The sequence below is a fragment of the Natrix helvetica genome (genome assembly GCF_964273705.1).
Source record: "Natrix helvetica genome assembly, chromosome: 12".
Lineage (NCBI taxonomy): Eukaryota > Metazoa > Chordata > Lepidosauria > Squamata > Natricidae > Natrix > Natrix helvetica.
The window spans coordinates 8,525,165-8,541,510 of NC_138556.1; the positions used below are offsets into that span (position 1 = coordinate 8,525,165).

General features: G+C 40.0%; 1 protein-coding gene across 8 annotated transcripts in view; it reads left to right on the top strand.

Annotated features, from left to right (window-relative positions):
- The window catches only part of MEF2A (myocyte enhancer factor 2A), an 85,681-nt gene that overhangs the window by 49,826 nt on the left and 19,509 nt on the right, over window positions 1–16,346 (top strand). For 4 of the 8 annotated variants that reach the window (XM_081964953.1, XM_081964955.1, XM_081964956.1 and 1 more), the window contains exons 4-6: window positions 3,356–3,493; window positions 5,253–5,472; window positions 5,588–5,647. In XM_081964953.1, coding sequence (XP_081821079.1) covers window positions 3,356–3,493; window positions 5,253–5,472; window positions 5,588–5,647 — 418 coding nt within the window. Of the gene's footprint in view, window positions 1–3,159; window positions 3,292–3,355; window positions 3,494–5,252; window positions 5,473–5,587; window positions 5,648–16,346 lie in introns of all 8 variants that reach the window. The other 4 variants (XM_081964954.1, XM_081964957.1, XM_081964959.1 and 1 more) reach the window with 2 other exon arrangements.

Consider the following 16,346-nt stretch of genomic DNA (forward strand, 5'->3'; position numbering starts at 1 on the left):
GATTTAACTAACCAATTTTTTAACATTGCACACACCAATAAAGAGCATGGTGTCTGCTACACACAGTATGTTACTACTAATCTAGAATGCTATGGATATAGTGGATTGTCTAAAGTAGGGATGTCAAACTCATGGTCCATGGGCCAGATTCAGGCCGTGGGATGCTTAGATCTGGCCCACGGGGCTACCCTGGAAACAGGGAAGGACTCTGCCAGCAAAAACGGAGCTCGGGAGGGCTGCTTGCAGCCCCCTGAAGTTCCATTTTCACTGGGAAGAGGCTGTCCCAGCTGAAAACAGGGCCTGTGAGCTCTATTTTCGCTGGCAGAGGGCTGCAGGAGGCTGTCCTGCCTGAAAATGTTGCCCAGGAGCTCTATTTTTGTTGGTAGAGGGCCACGCCAATCCCCCTGGCCACACACCCCCGTGAGGTCAAACACAACCCTGATGCGGCCCACAGTGAAATTGAGTTTGACATGCTATTTTTCAGCCTATTTGTCCTTATTTTTATTATCCTGTAAGTCTGCCAGATAGTAATAGCTCAAAAAAAGGGTGCCCAGGATGAGATGGATCTTTACGAATGTTTTGAATTTTCTTAAGGCAGCGGATGCTATAAAGCTCTTCCAAAGAGGGGAGAGGGCAGAAGTGGGAGATAAATAAGATTTTTCCTTTCCTTCTCAGCTAAGGGTTAATTTTCTTCTGAAAACAACTGTTAAAAGAAGGCAATTATCTTTTGTTGAGTTTCATTTCACAATTCACAAGACCTATAGATTCCAGAGCAGTCATGTATTGCACGCAATACGTATGAGATTGGAATGTGTCTTTGGGAATAAAGAAGAACTCTGTAGCTGTGTTACGGTGGCAGTATATAAACTCTGCCTTATATAAACTTTTTTTTAAAAAAACTTCTTTGCAGTCTGTAACATCAATAACTTCCTTTTTTCTCAGTATGCAGTTTTAGAGCGTCAGGTCATGTTGGGCAAAATGTATTCATTCCTTTATGAATGCCAGAAGCTTTCGGAGTCTATTTATAGTATTCAATAATTTGTAAAGGTTAAATGTAATCCAGACTGTAGTGTTAGCATTTTCCCTGCTGATATCACAGAGTAAAAGACTGGCAGCCTACCCTTGTTGGAGGTTTGGGAGGGCTAGCAGCTTTCAGAGTCTTAGACTGCAGGACCATGTATGGTTAAGTCCATATAAGTATCCACCTGATTGGTTAGACAGTAAAGATAAGTACTGTGACAGGTGTTGGTGAAAGCTACACCTGTTTTCCCAATGTGGGCTGATTTAGTGGGAGTTCAAGGCACTGAGGAGGGGGGGAGAGGGGCAGAATATTATGCCAAGTAACCCGAGAAGGAATTATTTCCTAACAGTGCCTTGTGATCTTTACATGAATTTGATTGTGTTATGTGAAATGCTGAGAGCACTTTGATGCTGCTGAGGGGGAAAAAAACACCAAGCCAAATGTGGTTTAAATGTACAGTAGCTTCTAAGGTTTAAAAGTTGTTATAGAAATGCAACCAGCCCACAAAGTGTATTGGTTTTAGTTGTTCTACTTGTCTCGAAGAAGTACCATAAGTTTAATAAAGAGGGAGGGGGGGAGTATTTTTTACACACACACACACACACACACACACACACACACAAACACACTTTTTAGATTTTAAAACTACTTTAAGAGTTTTAAATTTGTTTCAACAAAAATGATGATTTTGGTTTTTTTAAAAGACAAGATATTTAATCACTGCTACATCATTGGTAAGAAATTGCAGGCAATAATGAAATGAGAGCAATGGGTTTTGCTCTAAAATGTAAAATTGGAAAACTTTCTGCCAGCCGTGTCCCAAAATTTTTGTCTTGAATGTACAAGCTCACTGTGTGTACCTTTCAAAATAAAAGATTGAGGTTTCCTTTTTAAAGGTGAATAGAATGGACATACTATGTTCCTTTCAGGATGTTTGTACTTGTAATGAATAAGTATATTTGATAATGCATTTTTGGTTTGTAAACTTAAGTTGCTGGACTCATGGAACAGGACAAAAAAATTAGTCTGAGATCGGAACGTACTGTCATATCTTTGAGATGTTAAGCTTGTCGCTCTTCTGGCAACAAGCTTTTAACTCGTGCTTTGAAAGTAATTTCCAAGCTGAGGACTGCTTTTTCACAATGATTGTCTTCTGAGAAGCAATTGCATTTTGCAGGACATTGTGGAGAATGTGAGGCAGAAACTACCTTTGGTGTATGAGAACATACATAATTTTAATGAAAAGGTTATTACAAAATGTTCGAATGGTCAATATAATACTGATTCTGTAGACTTGTAAACTATAGAGGTTTGCACAGAGAAAGAACCCGGAGTTTAAACTGCTTCATTTTTTCTATTGAATATTATTTTATAGCCCAGAAATCATCTATTTACCTATTGAGTGTTCTCCTCATTGAGTGAGGAGAACAATTATTTACCTACTTAGAAGTGAGAAGAAGGATAGCTTGTTCCATTTCTCTTAAGAGGTTGCGTAATGAATGGGGAAGTGAACAGCAGGTAGGAAGGGGTTAAGAGCCTCTTTCTCTTGCTGTTTTCCATTCCAGTTCTCAGACTTACTTGGCATTAAAATAAATAAAAGCAGAAGGAGAAGAGTAACACAGAATGTCTTGTAACAAGCTGTTTGATGCCCGGGATCTCTTGAAGCTAAAGGCATAGCACAGAGAGCAAAGCGATCCTTTGTGTACCCACCTGATAGAGGGCAGGCAATCTCCTGCCCACTCTTGTTCTAGGACATGGGTTCAGTTGACACAGGGAACATGGGACTGCTCATAAATCATCAGAGATTTAACCTGCAGACCAATGCCACTACTAATAACGAAATGCATTATTCCTAATTCCCCATTAAATTAGCTTAAACCTTTTTTTTTGGGGGGGGGGGTAAAGTATTCCAGAAATTTTTTGGGGGGAGGGGGAATACGGGGTGGTTACCGAGGAAACGGGGAATTACAGTTCTGTTACAAATGTTGAAAAGTTGTAGCATGTTAAGAAAGCAGTATTCCTGTGGCTTTGGCTGTGCAACAGTCGGTGCCCTCTTAATGCAGCTTTGCAGTTGAAATGACAACAACATGGCAAGTGTAGTATTTCCTGTGTGTGTGAATTTTCCAATTGTATTTCAGACTTTAAGAAAGAAAGGCCTTAATGGTTGTGAGAGCCCAGATGCTGACGATTACTTTGAGCACAGCCCACTCTCGGATGACAGATTCAGCAAACTAAGTGAAGATAGTGATTTTATTTTCAAGCGAGGCCCTGTAAGTACTTCTCTTGGCTCCTACTTTTTATTTGTTGATTCTTTTTATTAACTTCATTATTTAGGCTCTGAACAAGAAGGAAAACAGAGGGTGCGACAGCCCAGACCCTGACACTTCCTATGTGCTCACGCCACATACAGAAGAAAAATATAAAAAAATTAATGAAGAGTTTGATAATATGATGCGGAATCATAAAATCGCAGTGAGTACTGTGGAATGCCTTGCGCTCTTGTTACATGCATGAGAAGATTTTGTGATACCGCCTTCCGTGGCTATTTCGGCTTTGGAAAGCAGAAGTACCTGCCTGAGGTGTGTCCACCTGAGGTAGAAACCCTTGAATGGTGATCATTATAATCCTATTATGTAGATTCTGCTGAGAGATGCAGTTTGAGTGGTACATCTTCTTTGGTGTGGAATGCAGCAAGGGAAGCCTATGAGCTACTAAGGAAATTAGTACATTTCAGTAAAGAAGCTTCTAGCCCTCACGAGAACTTAGAAAATACATAGACCTTTGTGGTATCTCCTCGTGAACCTGAAGTCATAGGCCTATGGACAGATGAAAAACAATTCTCTCTTTTGTTTTTTCCAAGAGCGCATCCATAACATTGTTTTTAGTTTAAGGAACTGATTATGTTAAGGAGTGTTACTTCATAATCATATGGATATGTATGTTTAAAAACATGTTTCCACAGATCTGTTCTTAGTCACTTTTGGTGGGTCGATTTTGGTGAGAGGGTTGGCTGTACAAATTTGATCAATAAATAAATGCATGAAACTGACAAACTGTTACCAGAGGAGGAGGAGGATCTCTAGTGCACCTTGTAGGCTAAACTCCTCATTCATATACTTACATAATTACCCAAATTGTATTACTTGCTTAATTTTGTCATGACACATAGTACCATTCAAAGAAGAAAAATGTCTGTCGTAAGGGCTTTAAAATGCCAACATCCCATACAGCCTAGGGCAGGGGTCGGCAACCTTAAACACTCAGAGCCACAAAAGTCCTAACCGGAAGCTCCCCCTTCAATTCTGGAACCGACCGGAAGTCCGGTTCACCCACCATAGAGTCTCCTACTAACGCGGCGTCCTTTTTCCTCCTACCTGTCCTAACCGAAAGCCCTATCAATTATGGAGCTGACCGGCAACAGGGAGCCGCCGCAGAGGGATAAAAGAGCCACCTGTGACTCCGGAGCCGTTATATGCTTGGCTGTACTTAAAACGGAATATATAAACGAAGGACTAAAAGCTTCATGTAAAAGATGAGTTTTGAGGAAGAATTTGAAAGCCACAAGGGAGGATTATAAATAGAGGGGCTTATAAAGTTTATCTATGTGTAGATGACTTTAGTGTAACATTCTTTCAAATACATTCCTTCCACAAGCTAATGCTTGCTTGCTCACACACACACACACACACACACACACAAACACGCACGAATACTGTTACAATATCATAACACACGCTAACATTTCATTAGCCTCCCGGCAACTTTTAAACTTTCAATGTATCAAATCAAATTTATGTTCAACTGTTAAAAATAACAAAATAAATATTAGAGAATTTTTATGAATAGTCTACTTTTATCAGCATGATATTTCTGATTGTAGCTGTACAACCTGTTTGTGGGTTCTTCTTCTTCTTTTTTTTTAAGCCAATATGTTTTAGTTGAATGTTTGCTTGAATGTAACATGTGAATATCAATTAACCTATTTTGTGTCCTACTTGCCATGTTGAATAAGCCATTTCCAAACTGATGAATTTGAAGGAATTAAAAGCTCTTAACTAATTTTGAAACTTTTGAATAGCCGTATGTAACAGATGGCAATACTTTGCATTAAACAAATAATTAAATCGGTGTATTTTATAAATGTCAAAGCTAGTATTTTAACACTTGATTACAAAAGTTGTACTTTTCTGTCTCACTTTAATTCCCCTCCTTACCCCTCCCCCCTTTCCAGCCTGGGTTGCCTCCGCAGAACTTCTCAATGTCGGTCACTGTTCCTGTATCCAGCCCCAATTCTTTAAACTATAGTAGCCCTGGGAGCTCTCTTGTATCCCCAGCCTTGGCAGCAAGCTCTACCTTGACAGATCCCACCCTGCTGACTCCTCCTCAAGCTTCATTGCATCGAAATGTATCACCTGGAGGTCCTCAGAGACCCCCAAGTACAGGTAGCGCAGGTAAGACTTATTTGATAAGGCTATAAATTCTTTCCAACAAATTCCACCTTGTGCTACCTCCTTTCAGTATATAACATGGAAAGTAATACATATTTTTTTTTCATTCCTTAACTAGGTGGGATGTTGACCACCAGCGATCTCTCAGTGCCAAATGGAACTGGTTCTAGTCCAGTGGGTAAGTTTTAAAATTTTGTATTTTCACTATCACAAAAGGCCCAACTGGTTACCTGCAGTGGTGGGATTCAGCCGATTCGCACCTATTTGGGAGAACTGGTTGTTCGGAGAATTAGTTGTTGGAAGAAATCTCCTTTTTTTCCCCCTCCCCCCACTTTACAGGGTTGATCCTATAAGGAAGGCAGGAAGGAAACATTCTAGCCTGATCTTTATTGCCCTGCTTACAGAAACCGCCACTCCGGTTAACCCTTATTACATTGTAACAGCTAAGGCGAAGTGCCCATCGACGTGAGTGATGTTGAGTTGGCCACGCCCACTCAGTCACATGACCACCGAGCTCCGCCTACCCAGCTGGTCATTAGGGCAGAGAACCGGTTGTTAAATTATTTGAATCCCACCACTGATTACTTGGCATGTGAGCACTTTCTAAAGAAAGCAAAGCTTTAACGGACAACAAAATGACTTCTTTCTCTTGAAGACCTTTGCTTATTCTAGGATTGCCTTGGATTTGCAAGTTTTTTGGGGGTACCTGAAACCAAAATAGGAATATGTGCTTAAAAATAGGTAGCTTAAAGTTTAGCCCATTGATTTTTGTAAGACATTGCCCTGTCTTCATTTTGATAGTTGGGTGCTTCTTGTGGGCCAGTGGCTTTTTGTTTTTGTCACAGTACGGGATGCATAACTTTGTACATATTAATTAAGGAGAACAGCGATCAGTGAAGGGAAACAGAATCTCTGAACTTTTATGTGAGCTTGGACTTTGAAGGATGATTATTTTTTCCCTTGGTACTTGTTGACAGTGGGGATGTGTGCTGTTTGCTTCAGTCAGTATGGAGGCATCTGTGTTCCAATTCTCAAATTACCGGAAGATGGCACGAACACCTGCTGCCAATATTACTTGCCTACTCCTAGTATCCCTTGGTGGTGAAGGATCAGCTAGCCTGGAATGAAGAGCATAGAATCTCTCCTGGGAAGGAGATTGATCCTTCCTGCCATTGATATTCAGAAACAGGTCTTTGGGTGTACTTACTGTAGGTCATGTATGGGGTTGGAAGTCCTTTGGAATGTGTGTGCGTATGTGTGTACGTGGTGGCTCAGTGGCTAAGACGCTGAGCTCAATCAGAAAGGTTGGCAGTGCGGTGGTTCGAATCCCTAGTGCCGCGTGACGGAGTGAGCTCCCCTTACTTGTCACAGCTTGTGCCAACCTAGCAGTTCTAAAGCACGTAAAAAATGCAAGTAGAAAAATAGGAATCAACTTTGGTGGGAAGGTAACATTTAGTCATGCCAGCCACATGACCACAGAGATGTCTTCAGACAGCGCTGGCTCTTCAGCTTTGAAATGGAGATGAGCACCGCCCCCTAGAGTTGGGAACGACTAGCACATATGTGTGAGGGAAACCTTTACCTTTACCTATATGTATATGTATATGTAAAACTGAGCTTATGTTTGACCCATCGGACGTGAGAAATGGAATTCTTTAAAGCCTGCTCCGGCATTTTGTATAACTGGTTGATTTTACCCACATTTTAGAACTGAGCCTTATGTATATCTGAAGCTATACTTCATGAAATGGTTATGCAATGGTTTGTTAATTCAAGCATCAAAAGCAATCAGGCCTTGAGTGTTTGCATATGCTTTGCGTAATTTTTACAACAACTTTAAATATACAGTAGAATTATTCTCAGATAAGAATTAGGCATGGAGGGGTAATAGTTTATCATAGGTAGTTTAATCCTTATGTAACTAAGATGAGATTTCAGTCAGAGCATCTACAGTTGCTGTAGTCGTTTGCAGAAGATAGTGGCTGGGTTAATACATGTTAAGTTATGGTTGGTTTGAATTTAGCATGAATCCAGCCATTATTGTTTGCTCTACAGCCTGGATTACAATTACATAAATTATGATTTGCCATCAAATAAATGTTTTATTCAGCAAAGTCAGATCACAAATTTTGGGTTGGTATGACATATAAATCAGGCAACGTGAGGCAGGCGGCCATGATACAAATAAGGAAGAAGTATCAGGCCCAGAGGCTCAGATTTCTTTTATTAGCCACATTGCACAAGCTATCACTCCCTGTTGGGTTCAAAATTGTAGCTTAAAATTTAAACAACATTTCAGACAGCACAGAGCTGAACTTTATGCTAATCGGAAACATCACGCTGACCAAGGAAGGAGAAGAAGAGAATGTGCTTTGTGGGAATCTGTTGTGAGTTCTTAGTTGCACTATTCATTAGGCAACCAAACTTTTGAATCTGACAGATCATTCTACTAGCTTTTGTAGCTCACCAAGGGTGCAGTTCTTCCCCCTTTAAATAGTTAAAGGTAGACCCAAAACAAAACTGGCAACCAATGAACAATGACTGGTAATATCACTGACATCCAGCTGTTGGGAATGAGTTGGATAGGAAAGGGATGAGGCACTACCACACTCAAAAGGCAAATAGGTTCTGATATTATAAAGAACTAACCCAGCCTTTCATATGGTTGCTATGTAAAATAGCAATAATAACAATGCCACAAAAGGAATCCCACTCTATACTCAGACATCCATTTCATGGAATTACCAGCTCATCGGTTCCATTTAAATATTGACCTTATCTGAATGTAACCCTGATAATAAATAATGCTTAAAAGCCACTTCATGGTATGAAATGCTTTCATATTTTATTGATGCTGAACCCTAAAACAGGAGTAGGGAGCACGTGCTTCCTCTCCCCTCCCCACCTGTTGCCAATGTACAGCTCTTGTCACCTCTCATCATTCACCTTGCTGCCTGGAAGGTTATATTATTCCTTGATCCTTTGGATGAAGGGTAATTTCAATCTGCTTTAAACAAGTGCTGAGGCCCTGGTACCCTGCCAGCCATCTTTTGTCCTCAGAACAATCAGCAAAAGCATTTACATCAGCCCTGTGAATGAAGTAAGGGAGTCAATTGCGACTGTTAAGGTTTGAGGAAGAAAAATAATTTTAAAATCTGGTGAAATGAAGTCCTTACTTGAAGATAAACCGGCAAACTCTGTAGAGATAGCACTCAAATGAAGTCCCGCATTTCTATTACTGAGCAAGACAGTTGTTAAGTGCCCCATTTTATGACCTTTTTTGCCACAGTTGTTATGCAGATCACTGCAGTTGTTAAGTGAATCACCTGGTGGTTAAGCGAACCTGGCTTCCCTCATTAACTTCGCTTGCCAGAAGCCAGCTGGGAAAGTTACAAATGGTGACCACATGACCTTGAGAGAGTACAGCTGTCAAAAATATATGTCAGCTGACACCAGCCGGAACTTTGATCACATGACCAATGGGATGCTGCATTGGTCGTAACTTGTTCACTATTTTCAGTGCTGTTGTCACTTCGAATGGCCTCTAAATGGATGGTTTTAAGTTGAGAACCGCCTGTATAAGCCTGTTACATTTTATTTGGTTATATCTGTGTCTTTGCCTGGAATATAAAACAGAGGAACAGTTTTCATGTGAAAAAGCCTAGCTAGATAAATAGTTCAGGCAAGGTCAGTCTGGCTCATCCATATACCCTTAGTCTTCCCTCCCCGGGCAGTGATGCCACTGGAGGCTGGTGATAGATGTAGAAGCACCAAAACAAGCGTCTAGTAAGAAATCCATTAGAATTAATGCATCTGTTTTACATTAACAGAAAACACCTTCATTGCAGGATCCAATCCGGGCCAGTCACCAGGAGCAGAGGTAGTCTTCTGAGCTTTTACACTCATGCTGGAACCCATCCTCAGGGAACTTCTCTCTAGCACACACACTGTTAGAGAGAAATTCCCCGAGGATGGGCTTCAGAAGACAAAACCGACCCAGATAGGATAGCAATAGCACTTAGGCTTATCTACCGCTTTACAGTGGTTTACAGCCCTCTCTAAGTGGTTTACAGAGTCAGCCTCTTGCCCCCAACAATCTGGGTCCTCATTTTACCCACCTCGGAAGGATGGAAGGCTGAGTCAACCTTGAACCTGGTGAGATTCAAACTGCCAAATTGCAGGCAGCAGAAGTAGCCTGCAATACTGCACTCTAACTTAAGGATCCTGCAACATTATCCCAGATCAGGTATTTTTGCCTTCCTTTGAAATACCTTCCTTTTCCATAAATGAAAGGGCAAAATCATCATTTCTCCTTATATCATTACCATATATTTTGCAATCTTTGTAAGGGGGGGGGGGGAAACGTACTCAAAAGCTGTAGAATGTTTTCCCTTCCTTACAAGAGCTCTTTCATGCCTTTGGGCATCCAGGGGGTAACTTAGAAGAGCTCTCTGTTTGAAGGATCCTCTTGTCACTCTGGCTTGGATTGGCAGAAAGAGCAAAGCTTCTATGTTTGTAGAAGAATGTATCTACTGTCAGCGTTCCAAATATCATCCAGAGTTAAATCAGAGTTCAAGGCATAGCTTTCATCAAAGTTCCAATTTAATAAGACAGACCTGTTGGTACAAACTGTGGAAACCCGAATCTGAGTTTCCACCCAGTTGAAAGTTCATGATCTTGTCCCCACACCCACAAGTTCATCACATGGTCCAATCTTCCTCGGCCTTTCCACCCATCTAGTTCTGGTCAGATGCAGAGGTGCAGAGACAAAGAATGACCTTGATTTCTAGAAAGGATTTTTTTATTTTGAAAACAAACACATTCTATTCCTTACTATTCCCCCCTCCCAATTCCCCACTAATGAACAGCATAGTAAAGAAAGAGAGAGTGTGTGGCAGGCCAAAGATCCTAAAAGGAATATAACTGCAGGCCTGACATCTACACCCCCCCCCAAAAAAAAACAATCCATCACAATATCAACCCCAGAGTAGGAGAAGGTGACATATGCTATGTCTAAACACATCTTAAGAAACAGCCATTTTTCAGGTAAACAGATTTGGAAGGGACCTTCTAGGTCATCTAGTCCAACCCCCCTCCCCAGCCCAACACCATTTCTGACAAATGGCAGCCCAATCTCTTCTTGAAACTCTCCAGTGATTTCATTTGGAATGTCACGGCATGAGAAATCTCTTCCCAACAAATGGATAAAACCAGGCAGCTTTTAAAGTCGCTCCGATTTAACCTGGTTTTTGATTGCTAGAGATAAGCTATTCAAGCAAATGTGTGTTGATGTGAACCAGATATTTTGTTCTGGTCCTTAGCGCAAACTGCTTCAGGAGCACCTCTACCTACCTTTTTTTTAAAAAATCAGAGATGCAGTTTAATGATACATAACATTTAATTATCAGTTTTAATAGTGGGTATATTTGTAAACTGTAAAAGTCTCTTTTTTTCTATTACTTTATATTGCATAGGTTATACTACATATGCCTTTGCTTTTTTAATGTCAGATTTTAATTCATTTAAAAGCTGAAGAGCTCTCCAGTCAGGTTTCTTTAATATAGCAATATATTGCAATTTTATTGTGAAATACTAGGGTGGAATATAGAATTTTATGTTACTTTAATAATGGATTATTAAGTAAGAAAGATCATATTAAAAAGACTAAAGATAATAAATAGTTGAAGCTCTTACTATTTTTGGCTTGGGATTTAAATTGTTTTAGAGGCCAACACCTCTTTCTGGGATAACTAATAACTGGTAAGCAATAGATGCTATTTGGTTTAACCTGGTGGACAGGTTTCTTTGAAAAGAAGTATTTTTTCTGACATTTGTAGAACCACTATGCAATCCAGTAGAGTTATTTTTAATACAAACATACTTTTGTTAAAAACACATTTTGGGGAATGATTAAGCTTGTCTCTCTGCATTTTCCAAATAGTTATCCAGATGTGCACAGTTTGTGTTCTTTCATTCTTCCTTTTTTGCACCTGTTCTTTAAAGGTGCAGATCATTGGCTTGGCTTGTGCGCAAGACAGAGCTGGCATGGAAAGGGTTAACTGCAGTTTCATTTGACAATTACATCATCTTACAATCATTATCTGCCTCTGGACCCTAACTTTAAGCAGAAAAAAAATCTCATTATTTGCTCTTCCAATTCAATTTATAATGGGATATTTTTGTTTTTAACAACATGAGCCTCTATTTAGAGCATCTTGTCAGGTACTGGAAAACTGAGACTTTTCTGTCTCCAAGCAGATTCTTGTGTTGTGGGGAAGTTGCTGCAACTTAAGCAAACAATTCACAAAGCAAAAGAGAAGCCCTGCAAATCTTTTGAGTGTCCAGGATAAATTGTGTTCTGAGTTCCTTCCTATGCTGATGCCTTATCTAGAAAATGGCTCTAGCTTTCTGGCAGCGTGTCAGATGAATCTGCCTGCCTGACTAAAAGCTCTGCACAGAATAGTCAGTGGAGAAAGTTCTTATGTCTCACAGTGCCATGAAAGGGTATAAAATGTTCTCTTCCACTAACAGTCCCTTGTAAGAAGGGCTTCAGGAAATGATTGCATTGGGTGTGGAAGCAAAAGCAGAACAGCTTTTAACTCGTGAGCTGCCTGCATACTCACAGAAAGAGTAAGACGGGTGTAGCGTGAAAGAAAAGGGGGGGGGGGCAGAAGAAAGATTAGCTCTTTGCACTGATGTAATTCTTGCGATAAACCAAACGGCTAAATAAATATTCATGAGCCCGCTTGCTTTGGAAAAAGAATCCCTACTGCAATTAATGGGAGATTGCTTCAGGTATCTCTGCTTAGAGCTTGGTCAGACTTCTGAATAATACACACATTCCAGGCAGTTGTTTACATTGGATGTATCCATTGCTGCCAAAATTCTCTTTCTAATGTACTCCCCTGTATAAACAGATTTGTGATGTTACCAGAAAATTGTAATGGACAATTAACCTCATTGGTAGAGTCCTGAGTGAGTTAGGGCTATAATATTAGTGATCTTGAGTGCTGTATTGAATTGGCCTTGGTTTTAAACAGGTTGGCTGAGAGAGGCAAGCATGTGACGTATTTGGCCTTTTAAATAGATGTTGCAAGCTTCTAGCATGGTATTACTCTACTTTCTTACAAGCTTTTCCATTCTGTGTAGAGTACTGTACCTTGATCCCCAAACAATAACAGATTGTGAGGGGATGTTTGATGGATTTTTGGTGATTTCTACTGGTGGAGGACAGTTGGGACACAAACACAGAGTGCTTAATACTATGAAGGGTACTTGTCTTTATTTTCTCCCCCTGGTCATTGTCAACTTTTATGAGAGCTAGAAGTCCGTCAGTTTCTCTGCAGAAGTTCCCTTGGGGCCTGCTCTCCTCCACCCATTGTATCACATGTCTACCAGCTTCATAAAAACTGGGAAGTTGGCATAGTACAAAGCAAGTGTCTGACTTTGGGATCTCAAAGAGGTTCTATAAGCTTTCTTAAGACACAGAAAAAATGGATGTCTACGGAGGTTCTCCATCATCCAGGTGATGGACATACCACAGGTGCTTTTCCAAAAGGAAACAACCAGATGACAAAGAATATAACGTTGAGACTCTACAAAGAGTGCAGAGAAGAGCAACAAAGAGGATTAGGGGACTGGAGGATAAAGCTTATGAAGAACGGTTGCAGGAACTGGGGATGTCTAGTTTAATGAAAAGAAGGATTAGGGGAGACATGATAGCAGTCTTCCAATATCTCAGGGGTTGCCACAAAGAAGAGGGAGTCAAGCTATTCTTCAAAACACCTATCTATCTATCTATCTATCTATCTATCTATCTATCTATCTATCTATCTATCTATCTAGCTAGCTAGCTAGCTAGATAGATAGATAGATAGCTAGCTAGATAGCTAGATAGCTAGATAGCTAGATAGCTAGATAGCTAGATAGATAGCTAGATAGCTAGATAGCTAGCTAGCTAGATAGCTAGATAGCTAGATAGCATCTATCTCTATCATCTCTATCTCTATCTCTCTATCTCTATCCATCCATTCCCTACCATTAATCAGAGCTGAAGAAGCTTATTGGATGAAAAATGAAACGTTTTCAAGAAAAAAAAGGAAGTCCAATTGCCTTTTGAAAAAACAACTTTGGGAGAAACGATGGATGGCTACAGCTTGGAGCTCATGTTCAAATCTGCCCCAGAGAACAAGGATGAACTGAGCTAATAGGGGAGAGTTCAAGGTAGGGGGCTAGAATGAGGGGAAAATAGCATCCTCGTAATGCACACTTTGCAGTTGATTGCAGCCTTGTGCAATCAACTGCAAACATTTTGTGAAGGGACTAGGCTCCCCAGCAGCCCTCGTGCAAACACACACATCACATTTGTTCAAAATTCAGAAGTTGAAATGTAGCCATACTGCAAAATTTCAGAGAGCTGATGTTCACCTCCATTTCATGAAAAAATGCCTGTAAATTAGTAGGTGACTCCATATGTTCTATTTACAAAATGTCTAAGTTAAAGCCTAAAGGAAGTGCACACTGATTGAGATACTAGTCTCTCTCGTCCTTGTGAAAGACGGCAACACACCTGAAGGGTGCTAGGATGAGACAATTTAATTTAAGGAACGATATGTAAAATCTGCCCTGGTAGATGCAGTAGCTCAATCTATATGGCTTTTTCTAAGCTGCCCACATCAACTAATTTTATAACAAACAGAGAGCACAGATGGGGGGGTGAGATGCTTAGCATCAATTTCTTAAAAATCAGTTGCATGTGTTATGTAAACATTGCCTATCAGTTGATTGTGTGTGCCAACCAGTCTTCTATGACTCTTCATTTTTGTCTCAGGTCCAACCATCTCTGTGTCTGTGTGTGAGTGTTTGTGTTTGTGTGGCCAGAAACAAATGTTTGACCAGATTCCCATCTTTTTTAGACTAGTTAAAATTACACTGTGTTCTTCCACATGGAAGATTATTTACAATTTGTACAATGCCGTTGCTAAGTTACAAGCACAGTACAGTTGTTCAGACATTTAAAGTTGCTTTTAGAGAGATGAAATGGTAGCCTTATGCTTAAGATGTTTATATGCACGAAAGTGAAAATAGGATTAATAATAACTAATGCATAAAGTTAAACATTGTAAAGGTTAGTACATAATTTAGAAGAAGCACAAGATATGAATGGAATTACCAAAGAGACTGCCTGGGGAGAGGGATCCAGTAACATTTAAGCATTTACTAAACTAAATGTGTTTCTTAAGTTTGCTCATTTATTGTTCACTTCCTCTGACCCTTGCAGAATTTGGGATGCATTGTGATAAGTTCTTTAAAATTCATACTAAGATAGAAAAGTACAAATGTTAAAAAGAAACCTACATAAAAAAGAAGGGTTGGGCTAGGGAGTAAGGTTTGCACTGTAAACAACAGTTTAGGTGCCAAAACCGCAGCCACAAAAAACCCTCTGGATTATTTGTTCTGTTTTGAATTAACCACAGTTACTTGTAATAGCCATATATAGACAAAGGTGTAGTTAACTACGGTTTGCTCAGACAAGCTAGTTTCAGGGCATAGGTTGAATTCACCGTAAAATTATGAGGCTAGAGTTGAACAGCTTGGGCTCCTGTTCTGTCTCCTTTTTTCCACTGTTGGGTCCAACTTGCTACTGCTTAGTATTACGTCTGAATCCTAAAATGAAGTTAATCTTAACTGATTTGTTAAAGTTATTCAGATTCATGTGACATTACACATCATGTTGAACAAGCTGTGGCAGTGTGATTCACACAAATGGCGGAGTCATGAACTTCACGGTGGCCATATTCTTACATGCCACTAAACAAAATAAGCCATATTAGAGCATTGGGACAGCCGTGGTTCAATATAATGATAATACAAGCATCTCCAACCTGGTCTTTGTCAAGTTTATCTGAGCCAAATATTTATGAACTGATTTTAATCTGTGAATTAGGTATGACTTCACTTTTTAAGGTGATAATTGAAAGACACCATATTAGAGAAAGTTGGTTTCAGGTTCTTGATGTTTAAAAATACCGGCTGATGGGGCGGGGGGGGGGAGAAACTTTCTATATGCTTAACATGGTATTGTGTGAATCCTCCCTACTTATGCCTCCAAATAAAACCAAGGGAGATAACCTTTTGTACAGAATGATATGCAAACATTCTGGGACTCTATTTTATTTATCGCTGCACATGCAATCCAATACAGGCAAGTGTTCTGTGGTTTTGAAACAGTTTTCCAGGATTAGGGCTGCATTAAGAAACATGTATGCCCTAGGCACTTTTATAGTCATAGATCCTTGTTACAGCAGTAATCCAAATACTGAGGGTTATGAAAGTAATTCCTGGACCTATATTTGTTAGCAAGTGACAGGGATTTTTATTTATTCAAGTACCCAAAGTAATATTTGCAGTTCAAGCATCCAATATAGTACATACATATGTTATAAACGTACCATGGCAATTTGGAGTGTTCCATTTTCTAATCAGCTTAATTAACGTTTTCTAGGTTACTATAATCTGAACCTTTTCCCCTAAATTTTGGTGCTCTCACTTAGCAACAGTTAGTACTTTTTAGTCTCTAATCAGTCACATTTTTCAAGGCATGTTCTGGGGGTTCTCCCCTTGTTTTTTCTCCCCCTCCCCAAAATTAAACCAGACTAAACGACTGAACAACAATAAAAAGCCACAATTGAATAAATGCTGTTTGGGGATTGGGGGAGGGGGAGGGGGAAGCATGGCAGCAGTTAGTTTATTTTCTGAGCAGGAAATTTGATACCTTCAAAGAGTTTTGGGGGTTGGGTGACCACATTTATTCAACGTATTCTTGTGTATTTTGCTGCTGTGTATAAACGGCCCCGGGAAGGCAAGCATTTTCCCAA